Here is a 27,944-nt window from a genome sequence, read left to right as displayed (position 1 = left end):
TTGGTTTGGCTGCTGACCAGCTGCTGCTGAAATAAGGTTAAAGAGCCTCCGAGGATGAGCTGTGAGCTGTGTGCGCTGCAGTTGTGTTACTGTATCTCTCACTAACACTCGGTGGCACAGAGCTTTTTTTTTTTTTTTTGCACATTATCCATCGTGAGTCATGATTAAAGTGACGTTTAAAAAAAAAAATTAATAATTTTCTCAGCTCTGTCAGGCTGGTTTTAGCTGGAGTGGTGGCACCTCCAGTCGGGTTTCTGCAGAGGAAGCCGTTTCCATTAGCGCACAACAAATCTGTCATGAAGGATTTACACGTTCAGAAACAAAGGGAAATGTTGCAGAATGAAGGAAAATTGCAGGAAAAAATGCAAAGCTAACACATTTGCATCATGTAAAAGTTTTACTCTCAGTAGTAGCAGTGATCCACTCGGTGCACACTGACCTCTGAGAGTGACCTCTGTCTGTGTGGATGGATGGATGGATGGATGGATGGAGGGGAGGGAGGAGAAGCGCAGATAGAGGTGCTTTTATGACAGACATCCTTTGGCAGCGACGATCTGCTGCACAAAATCTGGCTCGACCTCTGTTCTCGTCTCGGCTTTGGCAAGGACGACCGTGACCGAAGTGAAAAGACAGACTGTTGTCCTGGACTGACTCTCTGCTCTGTGTCCGCCTGCCTGCCTGCCTGCCTGCCTGGCTGTAGAATTAAAAAAAAGAAAGAAAGAAAAAAAAGAGAAAGCACCATAATGTGGAAAAGCCCAAACAAGCCTGAGAGACTCTGCTACATGTAGAAAGCAAAGGGTTTTTTACATCTCATAATGAAGCAACACGTCTTCAGACTGAGGTTTTAGCAAATTCATAAAAAGCCTTTTACACAAAACACAGCAGTGGTGGAGAAACGTGAACAGTGCAGGACCTACAATGGCTACAGTGACTCTGGTGCTTCGGTCCATTGAATATGAACGACACATGTGCAGAGCTCATCAGATGGAGGAAGAACCCACAGCAGCTTCAGCTCAGAGCCCGTTTCCCTCTGACTGACCTCAACAGAGCAGCAGCTGATGACAAGACAGCGACACAGTCGATCAATAACAGTGAATATTGTTCAATTAAAACATGAATACTGCAGAAATAAGAGATAATAAGGATAAATGAGTTGAAAAATACGGATGACCTGGAGTTTCTGGCTCTGCATGTTTGAATTTACATATTTTTAACAGCTGCGTTCACTTAAGTCCAGAATAATCTCTCTTTTTTAAACATTTCAGATTTCAGCCAACATGGATAAAAAGACCTTATATTGATTTTAAAAAAAAACAGCTACCAAATGAGTCTCATAACAAACAGGACACAGATAATCACCTTATCTTAATAGGTTTAAACCACATCAACCAAAAAATGCATTCTGAAAATATAATCCTTTAAAAAGGAAATTGTATATATGATAAATACGTATATCTAAAATGTCTGCAGGTGCTGCAAAGTAGAGAGAAATGTCAGAAACAACCGAAACCTTCACCAAGCACCGAACCAACCTGTGACAAAGACGTGAAAAGACGACAATTTAACCTCCGAGGTCAAAGGCCATGATTTTCTTTTTTTTATTATTTTTACAGCATTGCTCCTTTTTTTTCCTGTTTATTTAATAATCTAGACGAAAGTAGTTGGAGGGGTTAAATTCTCACTGGAAGACAGACGGTAAAGATAAAAAAAATCCTCTGTGAAATAAAAACAGAAACAATATGTACATTACATTACATGATAATATAATTATAATTATATAATAATAATAATAACATCAACCGCCTGAAAAAATAACCGTTAAAAAGGAACATACAAGCGGGAAAAACAGGGGAAAGTGCATTTAAGGCAACTGCTTGTTAGCTGAGTTTGCACAAAAATAGTCTCAGTCCTTCCCCGTGGTGAGTTACAGTGAGGTGGAGTGAGTGGTGGTGACTGTCTGAGAGAGAGAGGCTGCTGATCTGGGATCAGAGCAGCAGGGTTGCTATGGTGTTGATGAAGATGATGATGATGGTGGTGGTGGTAGTGGTGATGGTGGTGGTGACAGATTCACCTGCTCAGGTTGGTAGGTGGAGGAACGAGCGCAGTCAGCTTGTAAATATTGCAGTGAGTGAGCTCGAAAGGAGAGAAGTGGAACAGGTGTCGTGTTGCGTTCACTTTCCTCTCTCCTCGTCTCATTTTTTTTGGGGGGGGCGGGGGTGGAGGAGGGAGGGGGAGGGGGGAAGTGGAGGCCGAGGTCGGAGGGACAGGAGAGTTTAGTAAAAGGTAACTGTTAGTATCAAAGACAGTTTAGTTAGTAAAAAACAGGGGGAGGAGGAGAGGTATGAGTGAAATGTCTTAATGTTTTTCTGTATTTTCAGTTGTTTGAAATCAACTGATGTTTCTTTTTTTTTGTTTTTATGTTTATGTTGTGGATGGTGAAGATTTGTTATGACGTAACTGTTAATTATCTGGAGTTTCATTCAACCAGACGTGATTTAAGATAATCTGTGGGGGTCTGAGATATTTACATGTTTTGCTTTTTAAAAGGTGGAGGATTGAAAGTTGGCTGAGGTGACACCAGCGCCCCCTGCTGGTCCACCACCACAGCAACACACACACAGACACACAGACACACACTCAGGGGAATGAATCCAGTGGAGTGTATGATAAGAGGGAGGGGAAAAAAGGGAGGAATGGGGGAGGCAAATATTCCATTATTCCACATTCATATTCCAACGATTTTCCAGTTATAATGTTCAAGGAGGTTAAAACGAATCTTCGCAGCCGTCACCACAATAAAACAGAGCAATTTACACTCTCGTCACGTCATTTATAAACTGCCAAGTACATCAACTGTTCAAGCTGCTTCAGAGAGGAAAAGTAAAATGAAACTATTCACAGTAAATTAAAATAACGGGGAGGGGAAGGGAGGGTAGCGACTACATGAAATAATCCAGACTCATGTACATATCAACAATGTAATATATTACAGTACAGAACAGGGATGTTTCCTCAGTGGAAATCTTGGGACACAGTATCTGGAGTTGTGGGAACTGTAAAAAAAAAAAAAAAAAAGAGAAGACAACCAGAGAGTAAAGCTCTTACAGTCTGCTGGCTCTGAGAAAACTGGAGATGCGGTTTTTGACAATCTGAAGGTTTTCTTTTCCTGTGGAGCTGGACCACAGAGTCAGTTCCCCTCTTTATCTTTTTGTTTCTCTTTCTTTTTTTTCCTCTTTTGTTTTGTTTTGTTTTGTTTTTGGTGTGTGTCCGGGAGAGGACGTGTCAACCTGAGTGTCCTGTGTCCGAACCTTCGTCAGTGGCCTGTGTACAGTTACACACAGTCACACACCAGTGTCTCTGTCTGCAGTAGTAGTGGAGCTCTGTCTCTGTCCAGGGTTTAATCTGGAGGGGATGAGGCCGCCGTCCGTGTGAGCAGCACCATCGTCCTGGCAACAGTGCGGGGCAGGCAGGTCAGCAGCCGGTCCAGACACCAGACAGTGTTCCTTAAATATATATAATCTGACCTGAGACCAGCACTGTCCAAAAAAACGGCCTCCGGGGCCCTGAGTTAGCTCGCTTTTGTCCAAAGAGACGCTGCTGCATTCGCGTGGAAAAAAAAAAAAAACGTCCCTTTTCAGGTTTGGAGCGTAAAGGAATGAAGAGAAAAAGAAGAAGAGGAAGAAGAAGAAGTAGAAGCTGTGGTCCGGTGGTTTGTTTGTCTGTTTATATTCCCACTGTGGCTGAACGGTGCTGTGTGACATATTATTACCCTGCATGGCAGAGAGAACATTTCCCAGGCTTTGGTTTGGATTTGTCAAAGCATGTGTTTGTGTGTGCATGTTTGTGTGTTTGCATCTGCATTGCATGCTTCTGTATATGCATGCGTGACAGTAAACTACATGTATGTACGTATATTTATGTGTGTGTGTGTGTGTGTGTGTGGGTCTTCCTAACTGTGTCGTTCTTGATTAGAGAAATGTTTCATGTCCAACACCGCTTTAAAAAAATATCCTCCTGAGAACCCCCTCACCAGTAAAAAAACAAAACAAAACAGGAGTAAAATCTGAAGTGTGAACATCCACGACAACATCCACCTTACACTGACGGCAGCCACCGCTACACACACTGATCCACGCTGGTCCAGAAAATAAATAACACTGTAGTCACAAACAAGATCTCCAAGCTGACACAGCACCTGAGAGACAGAGAGGGGGAGAGGGAGAGAGGGAGACACGGAGACAGAGACACAAAGACACAGAGGAGACGAGTCACAAAGAGTCACAGCGGGAAATCCAACATCACCTGAAGACTGTATAAGATACACATGTGGACCAAATTGTTGGTACCCTTCCGTGCAATCCAAGTGTCCTGAAGGGATATATAGTCCAGAGTTTACTCGAAACAACGTCATTTAGGTAAGTCTGGTCACGTCCGCGTATAGCGTGAACGAGCCCCAGGAAAATTCAATACAGGACTGTTTAGGCTGTAAAAATGTCCTAAATGACGTTGTTTTGAGTAAACTCTGGACTATATCCCTTCAGGACACTTGGATTGCAGCTGAAAGGCAGTGTGGAGGAATATTAAATGTTTTTTGTGTAGTTTTATGGACGTTTTTGTGTCGGGCGCTATTACTCTCATATAAAGTTTTCGTTGGACTATGAACCGGCCGGAATTTCATTTTTTGGTGAACTATTCCTTTAAGGGTGAGTATTGAAAATATTGGTTTGAACCGTGACTCCCAGTAAATGCTAACGTTGCTGCTCATCAGGGGGAAATCATTTTATCCGGTTTATTGGGTGATAATGTGTCAGTGTTGTTTCTGTAGCTTCTTGTTTTGTTCCCAAGTGGCTGAAAAAACTTTAAAACCATTTACAAACCTGGAAAACTTTGAATAACTAAAATAAAAACATGGATTAAAAAGAAAAATGAGTTAACACCTGAAGATGACAGAGAACAAACAGAGGGTGAAGTTGAGGGCATTGCTTTCTTTTCCAGATGTTTCAACCCATAAAAAAAACAACAACAGAAAAAATTCATGTAGAATGAGAAAAATGAAAAAAGAAAAACACACAGAGATGAAGAAGAAATCAGGAGGTTTGTAGAAAAGAGAAATCAGGAATGGAGGTTAAATCCAGGTGAAGCAGGTGAGTGTGTAGAGGAGCAGACCAGGGTCAAATCAGTTTAGCTATTGAAGACACCGCGCCACCTAGTGGTCACACTGTGTCACCAACGTACAGCTGAGTCTGAGACGATTAAACACAAGTTGGAACGAAACTTTCCTTTAGATTATGTAACAATGTAGAGTTTGTAGAATTGAAACTCTGCTCTTATTGGCTGATTCACATTATATTATTATATTATTTCTTTTATATTGATAAAATGAGCACATTACAAAGTAGATAAATAAAAACTCTTTGTTTAAATACTAGTAACTCCCCTCGCTGTTACTCTAAAGGTTATAAGTCTATATGAGAAGGAACTGTTACATAACACTGACCACATGTTGGAACGAATTCAGGCAGAGCAGCTTGAGTTTTCACAGTTTTTTTTTTTACTTTGGCAGCTGCAAAGAGCCGAAAGACTAAAAGCACTCGTTGTTTCAACAGGAAACTGTTTGACCGAGGTCCAGAAGAGAGACGGTGACGGTGGCTTGAGCTTTTCTACTCAGAGCCCACAGGAGGACTCACCTCTGCTACAGGACACGCCAAAGACCTCAAGGCCAAAGGATAAAGGCAAGAGAAAAGAAGAGGAACAGAAACAGAAACTGTGGAAAGAAAGAAAGAAAGAAAGAAAGAAAGAAAGAAAGAAAGAAAGAAAGAAAGAAAGAAAGAAAGAAAGACAGAGGTGGAGGAGGGAGACAGAAAGTGAGAGAGTTAGAGGAACAGTTGAGTTATGTTAGCAGCAGCAGCAGCAGCAGCAGAGACGGACACAGATTCACTGTGAAGAGAAACTGGACCTTTATCAATCAATAAATATTTCTGCGTTATGTCTTATCTCAAAGTAAAGTATCTTGATCTTGAAACACTTTTGGGATTTTTTTTAATATCAATTCCAGAGTTTTTATAGTGAAAATTTGTGTCAGATTTTTACACTAATGAATGTTTCTCTGTGACTTTTGTTGTCGTCTGTGGTTGTGATGTTTTACCTTCTCCTCCAGGTCTTTAATCTGCCTCCTCTGGATCTCCGTCTTGTCTTCAAGGTCACGGATTCTCTGCGAACGTTCAAACAGAAATCAGTCAGAACTGTTCGTCTCTGTGGTGTACAGTAGGTGTAGCTGTAGGTGATGGTGATGATGATGAAGACCTGGTGCGCCTGGTGCAGCAGCTCCATCCTCTCCTGGAGGATCTGGCAGTCGTACTCGCGACTCTTCCTCAGCATCTGCCTCCTGAGCTTCTCCACGGCCGTCCGCAGCTCGTCCTTCTGCAGCTCGTCCAGAGGTTCGCCGTACTTTATCACCTGGAGGGAAAACACATGGATCTCTTACATATGATACACAGATATGTTACACTCCTCTTATATCAGTTTTTTCATTAATCTGCTTTAATAATTTCAAACTCTTTCATCATGATAATTTACTAGAACCATGTGAAGGGTCATATAGACTGAGCCGTTCCACACTAACGGGATTTACATGATCACAAGACTGCATGTCAGAAGCAACTTAATAATCATTTTTCATGATGCGTTTCTTCACAATTTCTAAGCTGATGTCCTCCTCACTCCTCAGATTGTTTAAATGCAACTGTACTGGACTTTTATAAGAGGTTGACATTAAAAAAACACACAGAGACATTTAGTTTTTTGTGACATTAAAGGGGAACTATGCAAGTCTGGTCGCTTCTCCGCTGTGTTGCTAACCCTCCTCTCGGCCATGTGCATTTGTTTTCAACAAAGCCAGCGAGAAACCAATCCATGAAGCGGTGGATAATGTTATTTATTATATACGTGTTAAACAAGAGATTACGGGTTATGGGGCCGCGTTTATGTTGCGGTGCAGCAGAGACGAGAGCTGGGACACCGGGTCGGAGGCTCTGATCTTACAAGGTTGGTTTGAAGGCAGAGAGCCTCCATTCTCCCTGGAACAAGTTACAAGTCATTGATTTAACCAGCACTATTACTCCAAAGCTGTTTAATTAAGGTCAAAATGTAGCATAGTTATGGTGAAAATCCTGCATAGTTCCTCTTTAAGACTGTGATATAATAAGTGTAAGTGAGAGAACCTTGTCCTGCTGCAGGGCGTTGTATAACGTGGCTTCCAACTCCTGGATTTGCTGTTCGAAGAAAGAGGAGGCTGTTATTACCAATGATGTCACACACACACAAATGCATAAACACACACAAATTATCCAATTATACTGTACTAAGTAATTGCATTTACTCATCTTATTTCCTGGAAAGTTTAACCCAAACCCTACAGAAACAATTTCATGCCAAACCCTGAACCACAACCGGCTCATAATTCACATTTGAAATAGAGTTTTAACTTTAGAAATAAAGTCAAACATCAGCGACTGGTCCCCAGGCGGGACAAATTGTTGTGTCCATTATGTAAACATGTAAATGTACCATGTAGGCCTGGTCCAGGGCCTGTTTTCTGTAGTCCAGCTCTTCTTCTAGATATCCTTTCTGTTTACAGAACATCTCCTGCACAGATTTTACAGATTAAAATCATGTAGAAAATCTCTTTTTATATATTTTATTGTGTTTTCCTGTAGAAGACGGTTGTGACTCACCATCTCTATCTCCAGGTCCACCATCTTCTGGTGCAGAGCTGCCTCTGTCCCCTCGATCTGTTGGATCCACTAGAGGGCGACAAAGAGACACACGAGTCAGTGCTGCACAAACTCTCCTCTGTGTTGATTTCTTTCTTTTTTTTTTTATTGTCATCTGATTTGTTGTATGAAACCTACCTTTTCTGCAAGTGACAACACAGTGCTAGCCTGGATGATGGCCACTTGCTCTTCATTCCTTAAATTCTATTGAAAAACCCATAAAACACTGATTAATAAAGTGCATGTTTCAGCACCACATGAGGTGATGTGTTGAATTCATGTGAATTACCCCGTTGTCTCCCAGGATATCTAGTAGTTTGATGAGATCTGGTATGCACACATCCTGTGAGGAGAGCAGATTAACAATCACAGTTAGATATACTGAAAATCGTTCATTCTTAGTTTAGAAAAAAAAACTGTGGTGTGTTTCCTTTTGCATCAAATGGCAACATTTATGTTTTAACTGTACATTGTCCCTTTTAAATAAATTAAAAAATTGAATTGAATTTCTTGTTTACTATAAAAACCAAAATCATAAAAACTTTATGATCAATCCTAATCATTACCTTCACTCCCTCCTTCATACAGTAGATCTGCAGAGCACTGACTCCCTCAGAGAACGGATGCATCCTCAGGTGGTTGAACGGAGGAGATCTCCTCTCACGCTCCTGCAGCAACACACATGAACATTAAAACTCAAAGCCTCATCACGTCACAGTGTTTTTACTTACCGTATGTCATTTTACACAGTCCTCTTAATCTATCAGCATCATTCACCGACACTGGGATTCATATTAAAGGCTCCTCTTATTTTCAAGAATCCCATTCATTCATTTATTTATTTCTGTGATGACGATACCGTCTCACTAGGTGGTGCTATTTGCCTTTTTCAGACCAAACTGGACAAACTGCTGCTGCTTTTACTTGAAAATCTCCTCTGTGCTGACTAGGTGATAACTTAGAGCTTCACTGTTTTGTGTTTCATTCTGACATCAATCAATTCCTCATTTCACCGTCTGATTTCACTCTTTACACCTTTGTAGTTCTCATTCTTCTTGTCTCTAATAATTAAAGTTGCACAAGATTTGTTTACCGGTAGGTTTTAAAGAGGTTTCTGTCTGTGTTTGGAGATTCTGAAATCACTGTAGCTGGAAAATAGTTCAGACAAACTCACACTACCAACACATTTTGGCTAAATCCAATTTGGACACAAAAACAATACCAAGAAATAAGAGATTTAAACTGCCTGTTAAACTAAAAAATGGTTTTAGAACAAGCCTTGGAGTCTATGAAGTGACGTGTGCTGCTGGGATAGTAAAATGTTTTTATGGATCTCAGCACGGCACCAATAACTGGTCCAGGCTCAAGGTACTGGATCAACAACCTGACCACTTCATTGCTTTGGGAATGTGGTATAATCCTAGGTTTACCTCACAAATCTCATTTATTGGGATGTAAAAAATCTTGGAAGCTGCTTTGGGCAGATTGTGGCGTCTTCAGGATCTTATGATCTCACCTCCAGCTCCAGTATCCTGAACTCCAACAGCTCGTTCTGGTCTCTGGAGTCTTGTAGCTCCTGCTGCAGCCGGCTGTTCTCCGAGTCCATCTTATCCACCTGGACACAAACAACGAGCGGTGAATGAGCAGACAGGTCGAGGAAGTTGTTCACATGTTTATACAGTAGGTGTGCCTTCAGTTACACGGTTAGGTGTCATCAAACTGATAAATTCAATTGTGCATGGAGATTTTTCTTTGGTATCTCCTTTAAATAACAGTGAAAACAATGCAATAAATTTGCAACACTTGCGTTTCTTGGATTGTTCATTTTTAATGGTGCAGTCTACACTACCACAAACATTTGTTGAAATATTCTGATAGTCTAATTACTGGAAAACGATCTTAAAGTTCAGTCTGACCTTTTCTAAGAGCTCCTGATTCCTTCGTAAGAAGAGCTGCTTCTCCTCCACCCATTTGGAGTCCTGTAGAGACAGTAAAATGCTTTAAATCAAATATTTTTAATGTAAATAACAATATGATATAACACATGTTGTTCTCTCTCTCTCATTCATTCATTCACACACACAAAAGCCTTCATTCATGTGTGATGTACCTGTCCCTTCAGGGTCAGTTCCTTCTCCAAGTCCTCGATTTTGGCTTTATACCTGAGAACGTCTGCTTGGAGCTGCTCTTGAGCCTGAAACATGAGCAAAATACTGGTTTGAAATGTGATGTGTGTGTGTGTGTGTGTGTGCATCAAATCACATCTCATCCCCAAGACAGTCCGATTATTATTCTATTCTATGCAATATATACGAACTGGGAGCCCTTTGTGAGAAGCTGCTTTAAACTGAACTGTCAGTGAGCAAAGTTTTCAGCGACTTGACTTGAATGCAACTTTGTACATTTGTTTTTTATTTCCGAGTTGGAGTTTCAACAGTCAGGGGAGGGGAGGGGACAAAACAGCTGGGGACCACTGCACATGAGAACCCTCACCCTACTGATCATCATGAAGCTGTTCTAGTTAACACATAGCATGTAAAATCCATTTTCACTGAGAAGTTAAACAAGGTAAACCAAACCCCATGACCAGACTCACCAATTTCCTGAGCTGACCTGACTGTTTTTAAAATCGTGTTTTAGGATTAAAACTTTCAGTTTAGAGATAATCAAATTCTGTTTAACTCAATTTCTACAACTCTGTTTATGCCACATAACAATTCACTATTTCCCCTCTTCAACCTTCTGCTGACATGATTTAAAGAGGAGGGAAATTACCTAAATTACACTGTTAGAAGTTTGCTCTTTCATAGTAATATATGACTTTTAAGGAACTGAGGGTCAAAAACAGATGCATAACTTTATTTCATTCATTATTTCATCATATGACAACTGTTTGTGCATCTTGTGTAGCTCATATGACCATATTTTTATGTTGTTCTCTCATTTGCTCTTAAACTGATGATAATCGAGGTATAAACTGTCTTTTTGGGACAAAACTGAACGATCTTCTGACGTACCTTGGCCTCCATCTCAGCGTCCAGTATCCCTCCTTTCTGTTCCTGCAGCAGGGCGTAGGCTCGCTGTAAGGCCTGGTACTCCCTGGTCAGCTGACGGAAACGCAGCTCTGACTCCTCATTGGCTAGACCCTTGTTCAATACACACACACACACACACACACACACACACACACACACACACACACAGAGCAGGTTGAGGATAAAGGCAATGTTTGCATTGGGCCAATACAACAATATGTAAATGTGTTCACTATGATACTGACATCATCCAGGTCTTCATCAGGAGTAGCAGGAGTTCTGTCCATCCTGAACGAAGCCACTGAGGACGACTCCGAGTCCATCGACTCTTCATCGTACCCGAAAAACGTGTCGACGACGATGTGCCTCTGCAGAGATGAGGAGTTCAAAGACCTCAGGATTAAATTAATACAGCTTTATCCTCAGTGTTAGGTGCCCCAGGGTTTCCCCCTCTTTCCTTTCACGTTGTTGCATCAAACAAAAACACACACACAGACACACACACACCTCTGTGGCAGCATCATTATCTCACAGGGTTTTTGTTTCCACTCACTAACTTACATAACGACAAGATCTGGGTCTAGAAGTGATATAAATGTTCAGACTAAAGCTGCCATAGCAAACTGATCAAGTCTGATGCTGTTTCAATGCTAACATGAGCTATTACTAGATAGATAGATAGATAGATAGATAGATAGATAGATAGATAGATAGATAGATAGATAGATAGATAGATAGATAGATAGATAGATAGATGTTTTTATTGTCATTCAGACAAATAACGTTTGCCTCAGGCCATAATTAGACAAATAGATAAAAATACCATAATAACAATAATAACCAGGTTAGAACAAACAGTAGAAAAATATATAAATATGACATAAATACAAGTACACATGTAGATGTGTGGAATTGGTATAATAAATAAGGCACAAATCACTTCTTTAACTAGTGTTAGTTCAGTATAAGATGAAAAGCAATAAACATATTTAATTCTCTCTACCTTTATTGGCCTTGAACTTCTTTTATGTCTTTTCTTTCGTAGAAGTTTTTCACGATCCTGGAAAAAAAAGAAGACACAAAAAAAACACAAAATGAGACAAAAGACGACACAAAACTGCAAGAAAAGAAAAGCGATGAAGGCCAGCACACAACAATAAACTCCTTACTGCACACCGAAGAGCAGATGTTTGTCACGTTCTTCATCGTGAGTTTGTTCGTCATAAATAGGTCGAGGACTCGATGACAACTTCAATACATCATATGATTGAACATATAACACACAGATGCTGCCTTGAGTCATTACAGACACTGTTTGTTAATTCACTGGATTTAATTTAAAAAGTATGACGACGTGTGACGAAGCTTTACCCTTTGTGACCTTGTGTCATCATCATCATCATCATCGTCTGTGAATTCTTGAGTTTTGGTCCAAACCAGTTGTGTGCGGTGCCAGTCATTTTTGACTTTTGACCATAAGAAATATCTCTAGGTGTATGCCTACGTGGATATTGCATTCACAAGAACGTCAGGTCACTGTAACTTTGATATTTCGCTTTTCGAAACTATTACGTTCATTGTTAATATCAAATCTGAAGAATTTTGACTTTGAATGTCTAATTTCTAATTTGTACATTACTAAAAGCATCAAAAGTAAAAAAAAAAAAAAAGTTAATTTACACCAGAGAATATTCAAAAATATTAAATATGTAACATTAAACATACTCTTGTCAGTTCGTCGATCATGCTTTGTTGCTCCAGGACTTGCAGCTTGAGGAAGGCGATCTCCTGGTCGTCGTGAGCCTGGTCCAGGTCGTTAAGGGACTTGAGCTTCTTCAGCGGAGGATGGGAGCTGATCTTCTCCTTCTGCAGGAAGAAAAAACACAGAGAAAGTGAGAGATGAGTCATCTGTCAGTCAACTGTCTCTCTTACAAGATCAATATATGGTGTGTTGATGTGACTTGGTGCTGCCTGCTGACCATATCCAGGTTCTCCTTGACCAGGCTCTTGAGTTTCTCCTCCAGCTTCTGGATGGTCTGAGTCAGATCGTCGTTCCTCTTATTCATCAGTTTGTTCTTGTCCAGCAGAGGTTTGCACTGCTTCTCTGACTCTCGAACTCGCTTCAGCTGGTGGACAGAAAAAAACAAGGATATATTAAGAGCTGGAGGGAAGATGAATGACAGAAAGGAAAGAAGAGCAGGAGATCTTTGATCATCACACCAGTTCATTCCTCTCGTCGACCAGCAGTGAGTTGCGGTCCTCCAGTTTGCGTATAGTTGAGTTGAGTTCAGCGATGCGTCTCTGATTTCTCCTCAGGTCCTGAAATAAAAGAAAGAGACACATTTTCTCATTTCACTGACTCAACTAAGTACGAGGTAAAACATATTTATATAAAAGAAATAAAAAACAAAAGGTATAATACAAGCATGATCACAATTTAACCAATCAGTCAGTAATTATATTAGTTAATACCATGTCAATTAAATTAAGTACGAGTTAAGTTTTTCTAGGAACTGGCATGTTACAGGAGGTTGGTCTGAATTGAAGGGACAATGAAATTACCTTTCAGCATCTGATGCATATTAAATATAACTGGATAAATAACTAATCTGACTCATGAGTTGTCGCATTAGAAGTGGGTTGTGAGTCGACTCACTTCAATCGTGATAATAGATGTTTTTCTTCTTCTTTTTTCCCCCCCTTTACTCTTATGTTTGATCATGGGATCTCTAATCAATATGCTCACATTAACCATGAACTCATTAACAGTCATGGTTCAGCAGCCTCAGGGGACTCATGCTCCTGCTACAGGCGAATTTCAGAGCAGATGTGTTACGGTTGTAGGTTTTCAAAATATTCTGTTCTGTTCTGTTTTGATATTGTTCTCAATTAAAACAAGTAATAGTACGAAAAAGAAAACTCCAGAAGGACAATATGGACAAAATCACATGGAGTTCCTGCAACCATCTTTATCTATATCCTTGAATGACTAAGGTTGTAATTAATATATGTGATGGAAATTTGCCTCTCCAAATAAGAAGATCATTTGTGAACATGTGAACAGTTAAGCAAGTGGAAGATGAAATGATCTCCAAAAGGCATAAAGTTAAATATGAAACACTCTTTTGCAATATTTTAAGCAATATCAGTGTATTATTATTGTTTTCTATAGTGAAAAAGGGAAACAAAGCAGCAGCCTGCCCAGGGATGGGAAACCCAGGAGACTTGAGCTCTCAGATAACTTTGACCAAGGTATCAGACAAGATATTTACTATTCATACACTGTGATAGTTTCCAAAGGGGGGGTACTAGCTAACTATGCAGGGGGCCCAGACCTTTGCTGAGGGCCCTTTTCCTTTTCTGTCATTTTGAAAATGTTAAAAAATAAATAAATAAATAAATGTAAAGGGATTGTGTCATCTCTAACTTTAACTTTTGAAAATGTAAAAGATGTAAATAAATAAAAATGATATTGTGTTAAAATGCCTAAACTTTTGCATGCCACTGTATCTTAACTAAACATTCAGACTGCTCTTCCTCCTCCGTCCTTACTGGGCTGCCGCAGTGCTCGGCTCCGTCTCCGGCTCTGCCTGGGATCTCTCTTTTCGGGCTCCCCAGGCCGCACTCGGCCTCCTTAACGAGGAATAGCTGCTCGTCCAGTGCGTCCTTCTGCAGCTGCAGCTTCTGTAGGAAACCTGACGTCGACTCCAGCTCCTTCTCCAGAGAGAAGATGGTGCGGTCTTTAGATTTGATCTCATCCACCTGGATAGAAGGAAAAACACACAAATGAAACAAATGAAGAGGATATCTACCTATAATAACATTCTGACCATTATATTTAGTTTAGTCCGGTACCAGTCTGCGGATGTCCCTCTCACAGTCCCACTTGATCTTGGAGATCTGCTCCTGGTGCTGCTGGTGCTCCACCCGCAGGTCTCCGGCCTTCATCTTGTCGGCTTGGATCATGTTGCTCAGAGCCTCGTCGGTCTGTTTCTTACAGCTCTTCAGCTCGTGGATCTCCTGCAGGAGCTTCACTCTCTCCTGGTCGAAGAAGCGGCGCGCCTCCTCCTTCGCCTCCAGAGTCAGCGCCGTGCGCACCTGAAAGGAGACAGAGGTTTTGTTGATGTCTCTTGGGGTTTTTTGTTGTTTTGGGTGAAATGTGTCTGTTTTTTTGAGCTGTATACTCTGGATATTTTCCCCCTCACCTTCTCTCCGCTGCCGTCACGCATGGCGCTCAGTGCGGCTTTGAGCCTCTGGTTCTCCTGGTCTTTGATTTTGGCGTGGCGTGCCAGCTCCTGCTCGTGCTGCCGGGTCAGGTTTTCCCTGAGGGCCTGGAGCTCCTTTAGTTTTTCTTCATGCCACTTCGCCCGCTGCTCTGTCAACATGGCGGTGTGGCGGTGCTGCTCCTGCTCCCGCACCCGCTTCACCTCCTGCACCTTGTCGCGCTCCAGCTTGCTCACCTTGGAGAGGAAGAAGTTACATATCTAATATACTTCTATACAACATACAACATTAATTCTCAGGTTTAACCTATTTTTAGGTTCCATGTTTGGCTTCACATACACATTGGAGGTCGGTATAAGTTAAGTGAATACCATTTCCTATATTTATTGACATTTTTTCAATGCAACAAATAACTTATTCTTGGTAATGATACATAATACCTTTCATAATAATATTTCATAACAAAAAAAGATATGAAAATGCTGTTTGAAGTCCTGGATCACTAGCAAATGAATCATGTCATCACACTTTATTCAACCAGTTTATGAATAATTCTGTGTGTGTCTTTTCTATAAAGAGCACATTCCTTTCTTGCCTAGAATATCTTCATGTTTTCTCTAAACTATGACTTGTCCCAGGTTTCGCAGCTACGATGAAATACATCTAAATATTCCAGTATTGAGTTTGATACTCAAAGAATAGGCCATCTATGATTTATCAGACTCTATAGCACCTATAGCATAGAATATGTTTGCATATTCTATGCTATAAAACAGTTTTCTTGTCTGTATATAACATCTATTGCACGTCTGCCCGTCCTGGGTGAGCGATCCCTCCTCTGTTGCTCATCCTGAGGTTTCTCTAATATTTTCCCTGTTAAAAGGCTTTCCGGGAGTTTTTCCTCAGTCGATGTGAGGGTCTAAGGGCGAAGGATGTTGTAATGATGCCATGTAAAGCCCTTTGAGACAAACTGTTTGTAAAAATGGGCTATACAAATAAAATTGCCTTGCCTTGCCTTTTCAGGACTGATGTTGTATTATAATTATTTTTACGGATTAGTTTTAACCACAACACATGTTTCTTCTCAGCCCTGAGTAGTGTCGGAAATCTTTCTCTCTCGATTTACATTCTGCTCCTTTAACTTCCACAAATAAGTCACAATCCAAACATCAGAATGAACCCACGCAGACTTCTGTCATACTGTACGTGCTGTGATGTATGTTCACTGTCGTCCCGACCGTCACGTCGGTGGGAGCTCCGAGCCGTGACGGGAGGAAACACACCGAGACACGAGACAGCACCTCACAGTTCAGCTGTTCTCATAGATATGAGCTGAATTTCTGACCCTGTGGCCCGTTTCACATTAAAATGATTCATCCTGTGTTTGTTTTGTTTGTACAATAATCAAACCTCTTCACATGACATCAAAAATGAAAAATGCACTTTGCAGATTATTTGCACACTGAAACAGGACTCTCAGTTTGTCTGTAAACCCTTGAGAATCTAATGGACTCTGCATTTCGACAGTCCTCTGCACTCATAACAACCCATGAGTCAGGAAGTGCAGTGACATAAATCACAAGGGGGTGAGGGGGTGTCCCCCTGTGCATAAATTAAAATTAAAAACTAAATCGGAGTCAAAAATGTTTTTTTGTCCTCACAGTTTCGTAAAAGAAGGACACAATAATGTAAAACCTTTTCTGTACAATATGTTCTACATGTATAATCCAAAGTGCATATGGATGAAAATTAACAAGTCCATTGCAAACCTGGCTGTCACTGTAACTTCCACACAAGAGACATATGTCGGTGGTTGTACATTAATTTGTTTGGTAATGGGTGATCGTTTTCTGTACAAGACATATGCAGCTCATGTGGTGCTTTAACATTAACTGAACATGTGCCAGACAGCACATCCAAACACAACTATGTTATTTAAGGTTCTGTGTCATAACACCTCCGTGTTAAGGTCAAAGGGTTGAATGTTATGTTTCCAAATATGCACTGACTTGGTTTGACCAGTAATCTTTTAAATATCTGGGGCAGGGTCACGCTGTGATGTGTGTTACCTTGCATTTTTCTTGGTGTAGCTCGATCTGAATGTCAGTCAGCTTGGACCTGAGATCTTCGTTGGCTGCCTGCAGGGCAGAGATGAGCGCTTCGGGCTTCTCGCCCTTCGTTCGCCCCTTCTTGGCCATTGAGTCAAACACTATAAACAGGCTCTTCTCTCGCTTTCATTGAGACTTCACAGTAACTTTCCAAGGTGCTCCCACAGTTTCCAGGTCCTCCTCTTCCTCATTCTCCTGTCAGACAAAAGGGCTTCGGGGGTGGAGGAGAGACACAAAGAGAGACAATATGAGACGGAGCAGAGACACAAGGGTGACGATGTAACAGACTTTGTGTATGTGCGGCCTTCGCTTCCACGTGTATGTAAGTGTCTCTGTGAGCGGGGTGAGCTGAAAAGTGGTAATATTGGAGATTAGAGAAGATGGCGAGACAGAGATTACAGCCACATGTTGCTCCAAAGATTCACTGATGCACAGTGGTGTTTTCAGCTAAATGCAAAAGTCAGTGTAGTGTATTTTTTCACAAGAAATATTTTTAATTTATTCTATTTTATTTTAATTGCTACCTTTTACTATTTATTGTACCTTGTGTCTGCACCTGACACCACATCAAGCTCCTTGTGCTGTAAACTGACCTTTACTGCTCTTGGCAATTAAAACATTTCTGATTCTGATTCTAAAAAAAGTGAAACACACGACATCACAAACTGCGTAACAATATTTTTTAGATTCAATCCATTTTCTAGATTAAATCCTGTATTGCTCTGTCGTCTTCGGTTTCCAGGAACTTCTTGCGACACTGCGTCTCTGATATTAAGACAGACACAACACATGACATGCAGTAAAGTAACCTCACAGAAATAGTTAGTGACGCCATTCATCTGCTCTTTCATCAAAAAGACAACAGCTGTCATGCTTTTCCAGTTCAGGGCAGAACCACTGCGTGACCACCAGTTTTTAAGTTTTTAGTCTTACTCTAAAAACTCAATTGTCTAAATTGCATCATTATGTAATAACATTTTTGAGCCAAACCTAAAATCCCTCGGATACTTGGGACAATGACAACGTACAAACAAACAAGCTACTCCCTAGAAATACTTAGGGTCCTGATTTAGAACTACAAAGCAGATCAAGTTAAAAATGTTGTGTGATTCAACAGGGAGAGGCTTAAATCTGACTCCACGAAAACAAACACGCAGTGCAGTCGCAGTCGCAGTCAAGTTAACACAGAGCGACGTCCACAAATGAACATCTCAGCGGCCAGTGATCATTTCTGGAGAAGAAATGAGAAATAATCCTGATCATAATGGATGTGTAACACACCACAGGAGTGTTTTTTTTTGTGTGTGGGTAACAGATGGTTGTCTGGCTATGCAGAGCCAGTGGTACGTAATCCTTCCTGCAACACTATTTGCCTTTTTCTTCATGTGCTGTGTGAGGTCAGCTGAGAGCCAGCGACCTGCTGAGTGCCGCAGTCAGACATGATGCTTTCTAAAACAGGAGGGCTCAGACTGTGAGAAAAACACACTGAGTGCTTTTGATGGATGACGGTTTTAAATCCACAAATTCCCGCATTTTAGTAGCTGTGGGAGGAAACATTTTTTCATTAAAATCATTAAATTTTAATTAAAGGGATAGTTCAACATTTTGGCAAATTGGCCCATTGCCATAATCCCTGTAGTTTTAGGAGTAGGTTCATGACCTTTAATTATCAGTGCAAGCTATTTTTAGAATGGCGGAGCAGAGCCGCAAGCTGCTCAGAGCTACGCTACAGAGGCTAATGGGATTTCTTGGTTTCCCTCATCAAATATACAATCCAACAACTCCAAAATGCTCTGGTGAGCAAGTTGTGACCTGCACATTCACCACACTATGAGATAATAATGGAATAATATAAAATAGACACGTATCACATCATAATATTGTTTTATCTGTTGCTGTTTCTGACTGTCTCCCCTTTGTATATTTTAACATGCTCCTAAATGTGTTTTATGCAAACTGTTTGTTGCATTGTAAAAGGATAATTTCATCATTTGGGATAGACAATGAAATTATATATCTATCTAAGACTTAACCACTTGTGGAGGCTTCATCAGTCAAAATAGGAGTCAAAGGTTGTGATATATTTGTCAAGAAAAAATCATGAGATGTGTGAGCTTCGAGAATACATGTTACACACACACAAACAGTCCTACGTGCAGTACAGGTTTGAAGTCCATGCTGATTGTAAATATTAAATTAAATTAAATTATTTACAATTAATTATTTTAATTAAAAAATGCTGTTTGCTGCATTTAAAACCAGATGTCAGACGACCATATGGGAAGCAGTGCACATGTGGTTGGACCCGTACAGACAGTATCTGGGGTTTTTCCAAAAAGTTACTCAACTGTTAAGTTTTAGTAAGATCATTATTGATGGGTACACTTGTGATTACTCATCCACATGCGTATGAACGTGCACAGTACACCATCCCATCCCAGCGTGCGTCTCCACGGTGATTCAGGAGGAGCTGGATGGTGTCTATGATTATCTGGACGAGGAAATGACATAACGTTACTTAAAAGATTTCGAGATGCAGATTAGAGATGAGGCCGTCGTCACCATCACGTTTCGCCCACATGAGCTTTTAGACTGTGCGGTGTTACGACGGCCTCCTGAGTGCTGCTGCTGCTCTTCTTAACCACCACTGATGGAGGATGTAGAAAGAGACGCTGATGAGGAAGATCACACACTGCTGCAAATGTCAGAATATCACGTGAAGAAATGTGGGAAAAGTAACATGATTTGCCATGTAATAGAGTTTCAAACACTTATTACTGCAGTAGGTTGTGCACCGTCACAGGCCAACACTAATATTAACTACTGTATAACCGATTAGATTATCAATTTACTTATCCTGGGGTGTTTCCTCCACAGTGTTGTTGTATAACAAATTAACTTTATTGGTCATTATACACACTGACTGTACAATGAAATTCAGTGTGGTTGCCTCTCAAGGTGAAAACCACAGAATAGAATAAATAAAAAGTTAAAAAAAATAAAGCAGCATTATGGAAATCTATTCAAAAATAAATATAAATGAATACAAATTTCAAACATATGATGGAATCCGTTCCCTTTTCTCACCAAAACAAAACGGGGACTATTGCTATAATATCTCATTATCATTATGGATCTAATTTATTGTTCAAGGCGCGAAACACGTCATTGTCATAATCTGGTCTGTTACAGAGGTCATGTTTACATGAATATGAGTTGACCTCTGTTGTTGTAATTAGTAAGATGACAAATTAAAATGTCTTCTGTGAAAAAAGTGTTATGATAAAGAAAACACAACAGGAACAACTCAGTTGATCTCCCACAGACCCTCATCTCCACTGACATTATGAGCTCCTGTTTTACACATTTCTGTTGGTCTGTGTTGGTTTGTGTTTGTGCTTGTGTTACACAGAATGATCTTAATTTATTTTCTCTTTCAAGCCTTGCTGCAGTGGTGTTGGTACAGATGAAAAAAGGGCCGGTTATGACAGAAAATAGTTTTACCAGGATTTTAAAAAAATGTTTTAATGGGAAATTTTTAGGGAAAATGCTAAAATATTTTTTTCTGAAAGATTTTCATCTAAATTCTCTGCTGCGTTTTTCAGATTTAATACATCAAAAGACTGAGTAATTGAAAATAAAAAACAGATGATAAATAATGAGAAAAATAATCATTGATATGGAGAGTTAATAGGGGGAACAGACACATAGTAATTGATTTTTGTTTTGTTTTCCTTTTTCCTCACACCACAGGTTTGAACATTGATACATGACATGACGCTTACTGTGACACTTACAATAGAAAACTCTTGTTGGCACTGTGTCACCTTCTTTTGGACTATGACACATGCTCTTACATCATGTACATTACACTTCATCATGTCCCAGACAGGCTCTGTAGAAATCACCACATTTACATCAATAAGTAAATGTTTTACAATGAACCGATCAGTCTACATTACATTTTTATTTTAAGTTATATAACATGGTTATGGTACACGACAAAGATACTTCACTACTCTAAACCGTCTTTGGCTAAGGTTAGAGGTCAGGGGTGCATTGCATTGTGGAATACAGTACGCAATGTAGACTGGTCAGATGCATACTGGAGATATTTTCTGAATCAGTGCGACATCTGGGAATTTTTCTTCTGTTTGCATACTGCGTACTACATACTACATTTTGGCCAAATCAGTAGGCTACGTACTAGCATAGTACGCGGTTACGAATACAGCCAGTGTCACAGCATCAGCTCAACTGCTGTCAAGAGTTCATGCGCCCTCCTGCACCGGCTTGCCTGATGGCTGCAGTCACCTTAACAACCGCAACGGCCGTCGTTTCACTAATGAGTCGTATTTCTTGATCCTTAAAAGTTTCTTTAAGGACGCCTCGTTTACAAGTGACAGTCACATGTGTTTTCGCAGAACATTGTGACGTCACACAGCAAAGTTGACCTTTGACTATTTACACATAAAACATTGTTTATTCTGATTTGTGTTGTAATTAGCATACAAATTTAACAGTTGTGATCTATAACATGATTTCAGAGGTCAGTGACCTTTGATCTTTGAACACCAAATTCCGATTGACGGTCCTCCTGACTGTTGTTGGTGTGTCGAAAAAGATTATGTTTCTTTCTTTATGTTTATAAAATTGTAACAGAGTAAATAATTGTCGGATTTATCACAAATTTAATTAACCACAATAGTTGCAACCCTATTACGTTTTATGGTGCATTTAATTTTTGCTGTAAACTAGACAACAACATATAAACTAGTTGTAGTGAGTAGAAGTTAGTTTTGACAGGGACTTGAGGGGCGGAGATGTAGTGGTAGCGGCAGGTACAGTGGTGATGATGATGATGATGATTAACTGATGATTCATCTAAATTCATCTTGTCTATCTGAATAAACCATCATCATGCGAAGCCAACTACAGCTCACCATGGCTACTAAGACTGTATTAACCTACAAAGCTGCCACAGCAGCAGCAGCAGCAGCCAGTGTCCACTGTCCAGCAGGGGTGAGACTAAATATGAATTTACTGTGAGCCAAAGTCAATCTGATTACTGTCATAGTCAATTTTCAGACTGCACTGGAAAATAATCCTCAGTCCGGTCAAATAAACACAACACACCCGCACAGACCTCATGGAAAACACAGGGCCGTGCACTCGATGTGGCCTTGACTGTATTTAACCTATTTTGATATCCTTTTCTATTTTTACATTCATCACTCCCACTGTTTATCACTCTGCTCACTGAATATTGAATTTAGGATTCAGGTTAACTCCAGTGAGTTGTTGATGATGAACACTTATAATGGGAGGAATAATTCTCAAACCTTCTGTCTCTTGTTATTTCTGTGTCTGAGGGAACAGCCTTACTCAGCAGTCTTTCCCAAACGGCAGCCTGCACACGGGAAAAGCTTTAATATTTAAACAGCGGAAGTCTAAGTGGGAGATTTCTTCTTCTTCCTCTTTCAGCCACTGCTCCTTTAGAGCAAAGGCTTCCTTCTGTAAACACGTAAGAAACTATTCAATCTGGGCTTGACCAACCGAAGCATCTTTAGTCACACAGCTATTGACATTTTCCTCTTGTGGACACTGTGTCTCATTGACATGAATGTGCATTATTTTCCTCGTCTACAGTTTAGAAATAGCCTGCACAAAGCAGAGGTTGTGCTGCTCTAAATAAAAATGAGGAAATCTCCACAACACAATACACAAAAGAGACAATAAGGAATTCACAGCTTACAGACGACAAGAGCATAAGACAAGAACTCCTCATCAGTCTTGGGAGAATGATTTCAATCCCTTTACAGCTGGACGTGCTCACTCAAAAGACAACGACAATGTCACTCACAAAGAAGCAAAGTGGTTTTAGATACAGTGACACAATCTTAGTTGAGCATGAAGACAGACTGGTAAATTACAACCACGTAACTTGGCTACAAAAAACACAATCTGTCCGACATCCAACATCAACTGGAGACCCATGAGAAATAAGAAATCGAATTGGAAGAACAAGAAAGAAAACACCACTACCTGCCACGCCGCTCTGTAGCTGTCGAAAGCCCCAGCTCCCACCAGCCTCTCTGATCCGACGAGAAATGGCACCATCCGACAAAACTGAGGACCATTTTATACGGACGAGATCTCTGGGTCTGACACAACTTCATGAAATTGCTCCTGTCATGCCAGAGCAGGATTTAAAGAACTGGATCTTGCAAAAGCTGTTTACAGTATTCCTCTAAGAACTAGTGAGCAAGTCAAGCAGCTTACGCACCCATTCACACTGTCACACTGTGAATTACGATTGAAACTAGAAAGACTTAGATGCTTCATTTGAAATGGCATCACCTCAACAATATGTCTACATTAAGTTAGCGGTGCATAACGCCAATGATATAGGGGAAAATGGAAAGGGAATGTATATTGTCTGTGTGTAACCAGAGATTCCCTATGATGGACCATACAGTGTCTTTATAGCTTGGTAGTACTGTGGTAAGTAACCAAGTTAGCTGGAGATGCTGTAGATATCATCTGCCAGAGCTCAATGCTTTTTCTCATGTTGCACACAAACAGCCAATTAGATATAATTTTTTACATTTGTGTTTTTCTAGTTACATTCAGCAACACTGACCCAAAAACATTCTGCTCACTGGTTTATGTGGAAAAACATAAAAGGGGCAAAGAGGCAAATTGGGGGATGGTTATGCACAGCGACATTAGCATGGATTTGGAGCAGTGTTATGGTCAACCTAACAGCAGTTTGTATAATGTTAAAGCTTTTTATATGAAACACAGTGTTTCAAATCTTTGTTTATCAAACAAACAAAAAAAATATTGGTTTGTAAAGCTTGGACACTAAAAGAGACACATGCAGTCAAGCTTCTTTGCTTTTAACAGTAGAGCACCACTTGCATAAGGTGAGGGCACCAATAGATGACTGTGAGTAACTGTATGAATGTTTTTTTTTGTTTTTTTAAGGGGATTGTGCTGTTGGCAGGAGGAAATGGATACAGTATAATACAGTATGCCTGAGCAGATTCAGACAGAGAGTCTGGCCCATCTTCTCCCTGTGTGCACTGATTGTGAGTGTGTGTGCCTGCATCACAGTGTTGGGTGCAATAATGAGTGAGCCTGTGTGTATTAAATACTACAGCATGAAGCACACTGGCACCATGACCCACTTTCGACTCCTCAGACATCAAATGTGTGTGCAAGGATTTTCCAGACAGAGTTTACCAGTACAGGAAGATAAACCTGAGCCTTTCTGCTGCTGCTGCTGCTGCAGCTCGTCGGCTTTAAGCTGTTCCTACTCAGGTCTGATGGTAAAACGCTGCCTGAAAATGACTCTTGATGGTCGGTTGGTGGTTTTCCAAATCTGGCTCATTCGCTACAATTCAATTGTCAAATGTCACAGGAGAAGCTTCTGCGTTCGATATCAATACCAGGCTATACTCTGAAGAATACAAAGTTCCATTAACCCTGAAAAATTGCAATGTCATGTTTACTTTGGGCACATATAGGAGCTGGGATCACACAGAGACGGTCTGCTCATAAACAAGAGGCAAAGCTGAAAAGGTTATTCGCTTGTGTTTTTCATTCCAAAATAAATCTTTCTACCTGCAGCCAACATTTTCTATATCAGGACCTGACCATCTGTCAGTCACCGCCCAGTCAAACTACAGTGCAGGCTGTATTTTGCCTTGGGTTAAGGTTAGGATTAGAAAATAAAACAAGCTCTGCTTTTAAGGATCATATTTGAAGGTTACATCGGCCTTCAAGAGTTGTGTTGAGTTGTACCAGGCTGCTAAGACTCTGTCTAGAGGAAGCTGGCAATGTGGTGGTAAGAACTGATCAGCTATTGATGAACATAAAGGAATCTTCAATACAGTATTTTACGCTCCATTTATGCCATTGAATGTCACGCTGTCCAAATTACAATGTCTGCTGTTGCTAAGTAATGAATCCAGGTCTATTTTCAGTGAGGCCTTCTTACCGTAACGCAGAATTATCATAGAACAAGTATAATCATTTCCATGTACATAGACACCTCTGTTTAATATGTGTCACAGTCTTCAAACTGTAAATATTCATTTACATGTAGGCTAGATGCAGGATCCAAACTTTCCTCCAATAACTGACCATGACCTACTGTGCAGATATCTCTGTTAAGTCCACATCCATGCGCTCATGTTGTACCTGCTGAATTCAGGTACATTTGTATTAATCCATTTGTGTACTTTGGTATTTTTGCACAAATATACTCTGCCATTTCAGACTATTTCTCCTCATCCTAATCCTCCTGTCCAACTTATGCAATCGAGTTCGTAAAAGTTAGTCAGACTGATGCCAGCACTGTCCCAATGTCAATGAGTAACTTAAGTTTAATCAGTCCGAGATGCGCCTGTGATGTAAGTTGGTTCAAAGTGTCATTGCGCTGGCTGGACTCGGGCGGCACTCTGGATTACATTTTGGTTCAGGCCAAAAATGTCCTCTAATCCAGCTGCCTGGAGTCCAAATACCAACACTGTGTATTAATAGAGCTCTATTAATGTGAGAAATGGTGCAGGAGAGCGCATCCAAAATGGTCTGCGTTCACATCTGCTGCAGGGTTTTCCACGTCTTAAATTATTAATTCACATTGATGTTTTTTAAAGTTAATTATAGACTTTGAATAAAAAACATCCCTGATTATGTCATATCACTGTCCAAATCCCATTGTCATTTTTCTAAGTATTTTATAAAAAGATTAACATTTTGACCAAGGTTACGAAAGTCCTTCTTAAAGCAGTAGTAACTTCCTGCTTCACATAACAACTGATTACATGAATGAGACTGCCAGCTGATGGTAGATGAGCAGTGACACATTGTAGGGAAAACATCTATGACATAATGTGACAATAGGGAATGACATAATGAGGCTTGATAACAGGTACATAGATGACATACATGAACAGCTCTACTAAACTGGCTCCAAACATCACTTGAAGATGAATGCCATATTCCCAAATCTAAACTAATGGTGACAAGTATTTCTATGACAGCTCCAACCGAAAGGCATAGAAACATCATTGCTTCAGATGAATCATACTGCCTGACTCCATCATCTCCATTAGTGTGGCCATGTTCACGTCTACAGGAAATGTTCTAAAATGTGCTCACTATTAGACTAATCTTTCGTACCTATCCCAGTTATTATATCAAATGCCTTTGCTTTATTTTTGCTCCATCGATCTGCACTATTGGAAACATCTAACAGCTCCTGCAATTGCAATCCAATCTATAAACTATTAACTTTGTGGGCAGTTCCTAGCCTACATCTGTGCTGCTGACCCCAGAACAATAGTGTGACAAATGCCCTCCCAGCAGGGGTGATGTGTGTTAAACCAGGCCAGTGTAACACCCTTAGGGCACTTGCAGTCTAACAGACCCTGTGGTTCAGGATGGAGGCCCTCACCAGCTCAATACGGACGTGCATCCTCCTGCTCCACCACTGCAGCATCCTTCTCATCCGCCGACACTCAACGGCGATGAGTGACGAGCTGTCAAGCAGAAAAATGCACATACAAGCCTAATTGTGTAGCCTGTATAGCCGGAGGCCGGTGCGCATCTGGCGCTGCCTATACCTGGAGCCCGTGCATCAGGAGCTGCAAGCTGCACTGCACAACAAGTATGGCTACCGGAGCGGCTGCCTGCCTCCCTGCCTGTCAGCGGGAACACACGGGTGGGATGATGAGCTCGATGCTCGCTCGATGCAGCGTGAGCATCCGTCGTGTGTCAAGTAGAAAAAAAAAAAAGAAAAAAAAACACAGGCTCGATCCCCGTCGTCTTTGCAGAGGCTTGCTAAGTGTAGGCCGAGATCTGCCACTTCCGACATGCAGCTAAAGCAGCGCTAGACGCGGCCACACAGGGCGAGAGTCCCGCTTTTATTCTTCTACACACGATGATGGTGTTTATCGCTTTAATGCAGATCTCTGCAGATTAAAGCGACAGGGAAACACAAACCGAGACCAGTGATCATCACACCGATGATCAACCTGACACAAACCAGCAGGCCCGCTAGTCCTGGTTCTACCCCACACTCCAGCCCACCACCCCCCAGTAGCAGCAGCACCATCCAAACACGGCTTCTCTTGTCTTACCTCGCTGTCGATATGCATCATATGATTCGTCTTAATCTGCGTGAAACCGTGTCCATGGCATGTTATCTGCTTATTTTTCTCCTTAGGAAGAAAAAAAAAATCGCCTCCTCCTTCTCCTCCTCCACTATGATCTCAGCATCAGCAGCAGCAGCCAGCCCCGTACAATGAAGCAGTGATGGCCGGTGGTGATGATGCTGGGAGCCCCGCCCTCCTCCCCATGCAGCCAGAATGAGCTCACTGGTTTCCAGCTCGGCCGGCTCCAGTACTACCGCCGCAGTCCACCACCAGCACAGACCCACTCTCAGCCCTCAGACCACAGGAAACCATGACGCCCGATGTATAGGCCATATGATGTATCATCAATGTCACTGATTAGCCTATGTTATTCTAGAACTGTCTTTAAGAATATATTATTATTGTGTGCGCATGATAACACTGTAGACTGTGTTTTAGGGAGGAAATGTAACAAGAGAGAAAACATTATCAACATTCAGCAACAGCCAGGGTTTATTGCAAAACACAGCTGAGTATGATAAACACCCAACAACCTGGGAAACATCCAAAAAATCAAACAAAACAAACCACAACAAAAAACAACAATGCCTAAATGCATATTATAGTTTGACAAGAGCAAGTTACATGCAGTGCTCAGGA

The 27,944-nt window shown here is 40.9% G+C and overlaps 1 protein-coding gene across 2 annotated transcripts; it reads right to left on the bottom strand.

Annotated features, from left to right (window-relative positions):
• Positions 1-568: 568 nt before the first annotated feature.
• Positions 569-27,501, bottom strand: jakmip2 (janus kinase and microtubule interacting protein 2). Of its 2 annotated transcripts, XM_085797216.1 has the most exons (25): positions 27,291-27,501; positions 17,101-17,350; positions 15,013-15,267; positions 14,663-14,905; positions 14,360-14,569; positions 13,028-13,126; positions 12,787-12,933; positions 12,533-12,673; positions 11,811-11,867; positions 11,053-11,175; positions 10,790-10,918; positions 9,883-9,966; positions 9,689-9,751; positions 9,289-9,387; positions 8,339-8,440; positions 8,062-8,115; positions 7,911-7,976; positions 7,734-7,802; positions 7,567-7,644; positions 7,221-7,271; positions 6,304-6,456; positions 6,146-6,211; positions 4,095-4,195; positions 918-1,055; positions 569-694 (listed from the first exon to the last, which is right to left on the bottom strand). In XM_085797216.1, exons 2-24 carry the CDS (start codon positions 17,227-17,229, stop codon positions 923-925), a joined length of 2,652 nt encoding a protein of 883 aa, XP_085653342.1. In that variant the 5' UTR covers positions 17,230-17,350; positions 27,291-27,501; the 3' UTR covers positions 569-694; positions 918-922. The 2 variants fall into 2 exon arrangements, with proteins under 2 accessions (XP_085653342.1, XP_085653343.1); XM_085797217.1 differs by lacking the exons at positions 569-694; positions 918-1,055 and adding an exon at positions 5,688-5,764 and having other exon boundaries at positions 4,023-4,195.
• Between the last annotated feature and the right edge of the window lie 443 nt (positions 27,502-27,944).

This window comes from Trachurus japonicus, chromosome 14 (assembly GCF_045865225.1).
Source record: "Trachurus japonicus isolate A0001 chromosome 14, Traja_1.0".
Classification (NCBI taxonomy): Eukaryota; Metazoa; Chordata; class Actinopteri; order Carangiformes; family Carangidae; genus Trachurus; species Trachurus japonicus.
The sequence above is the reverse complement of the archived record's forward strand: the minus strand, read 5'-3'. Positions and strand labels throughout refer to the sequence as shown.

Bases quoted from the DNA above. Each gene is read 5' to 3' on its own strand.
- jakmip2 (XM_085797216.1), bottom strand. From the start codon at position 17,229: ATGGCCAAGAAGGGGCGAACGAAGGGCGAGAAGCCCGAAGCGCTCATC. The intron at 13,127-14,359 runs GTAAGGACGGAG...CTTTTATTTCAG, and splicing joins CCGAGCACTGCGGCAGCCCA to GACCTGAGGAGAAATCAGAG. The intron at 7,803-7,910 runs GTAGGTTTCATA...GTCGCCCTCTAG, and splicing joins TGTTGTCACTTGCAGAAAAG to TGGATCCAACAGATCGAGGG.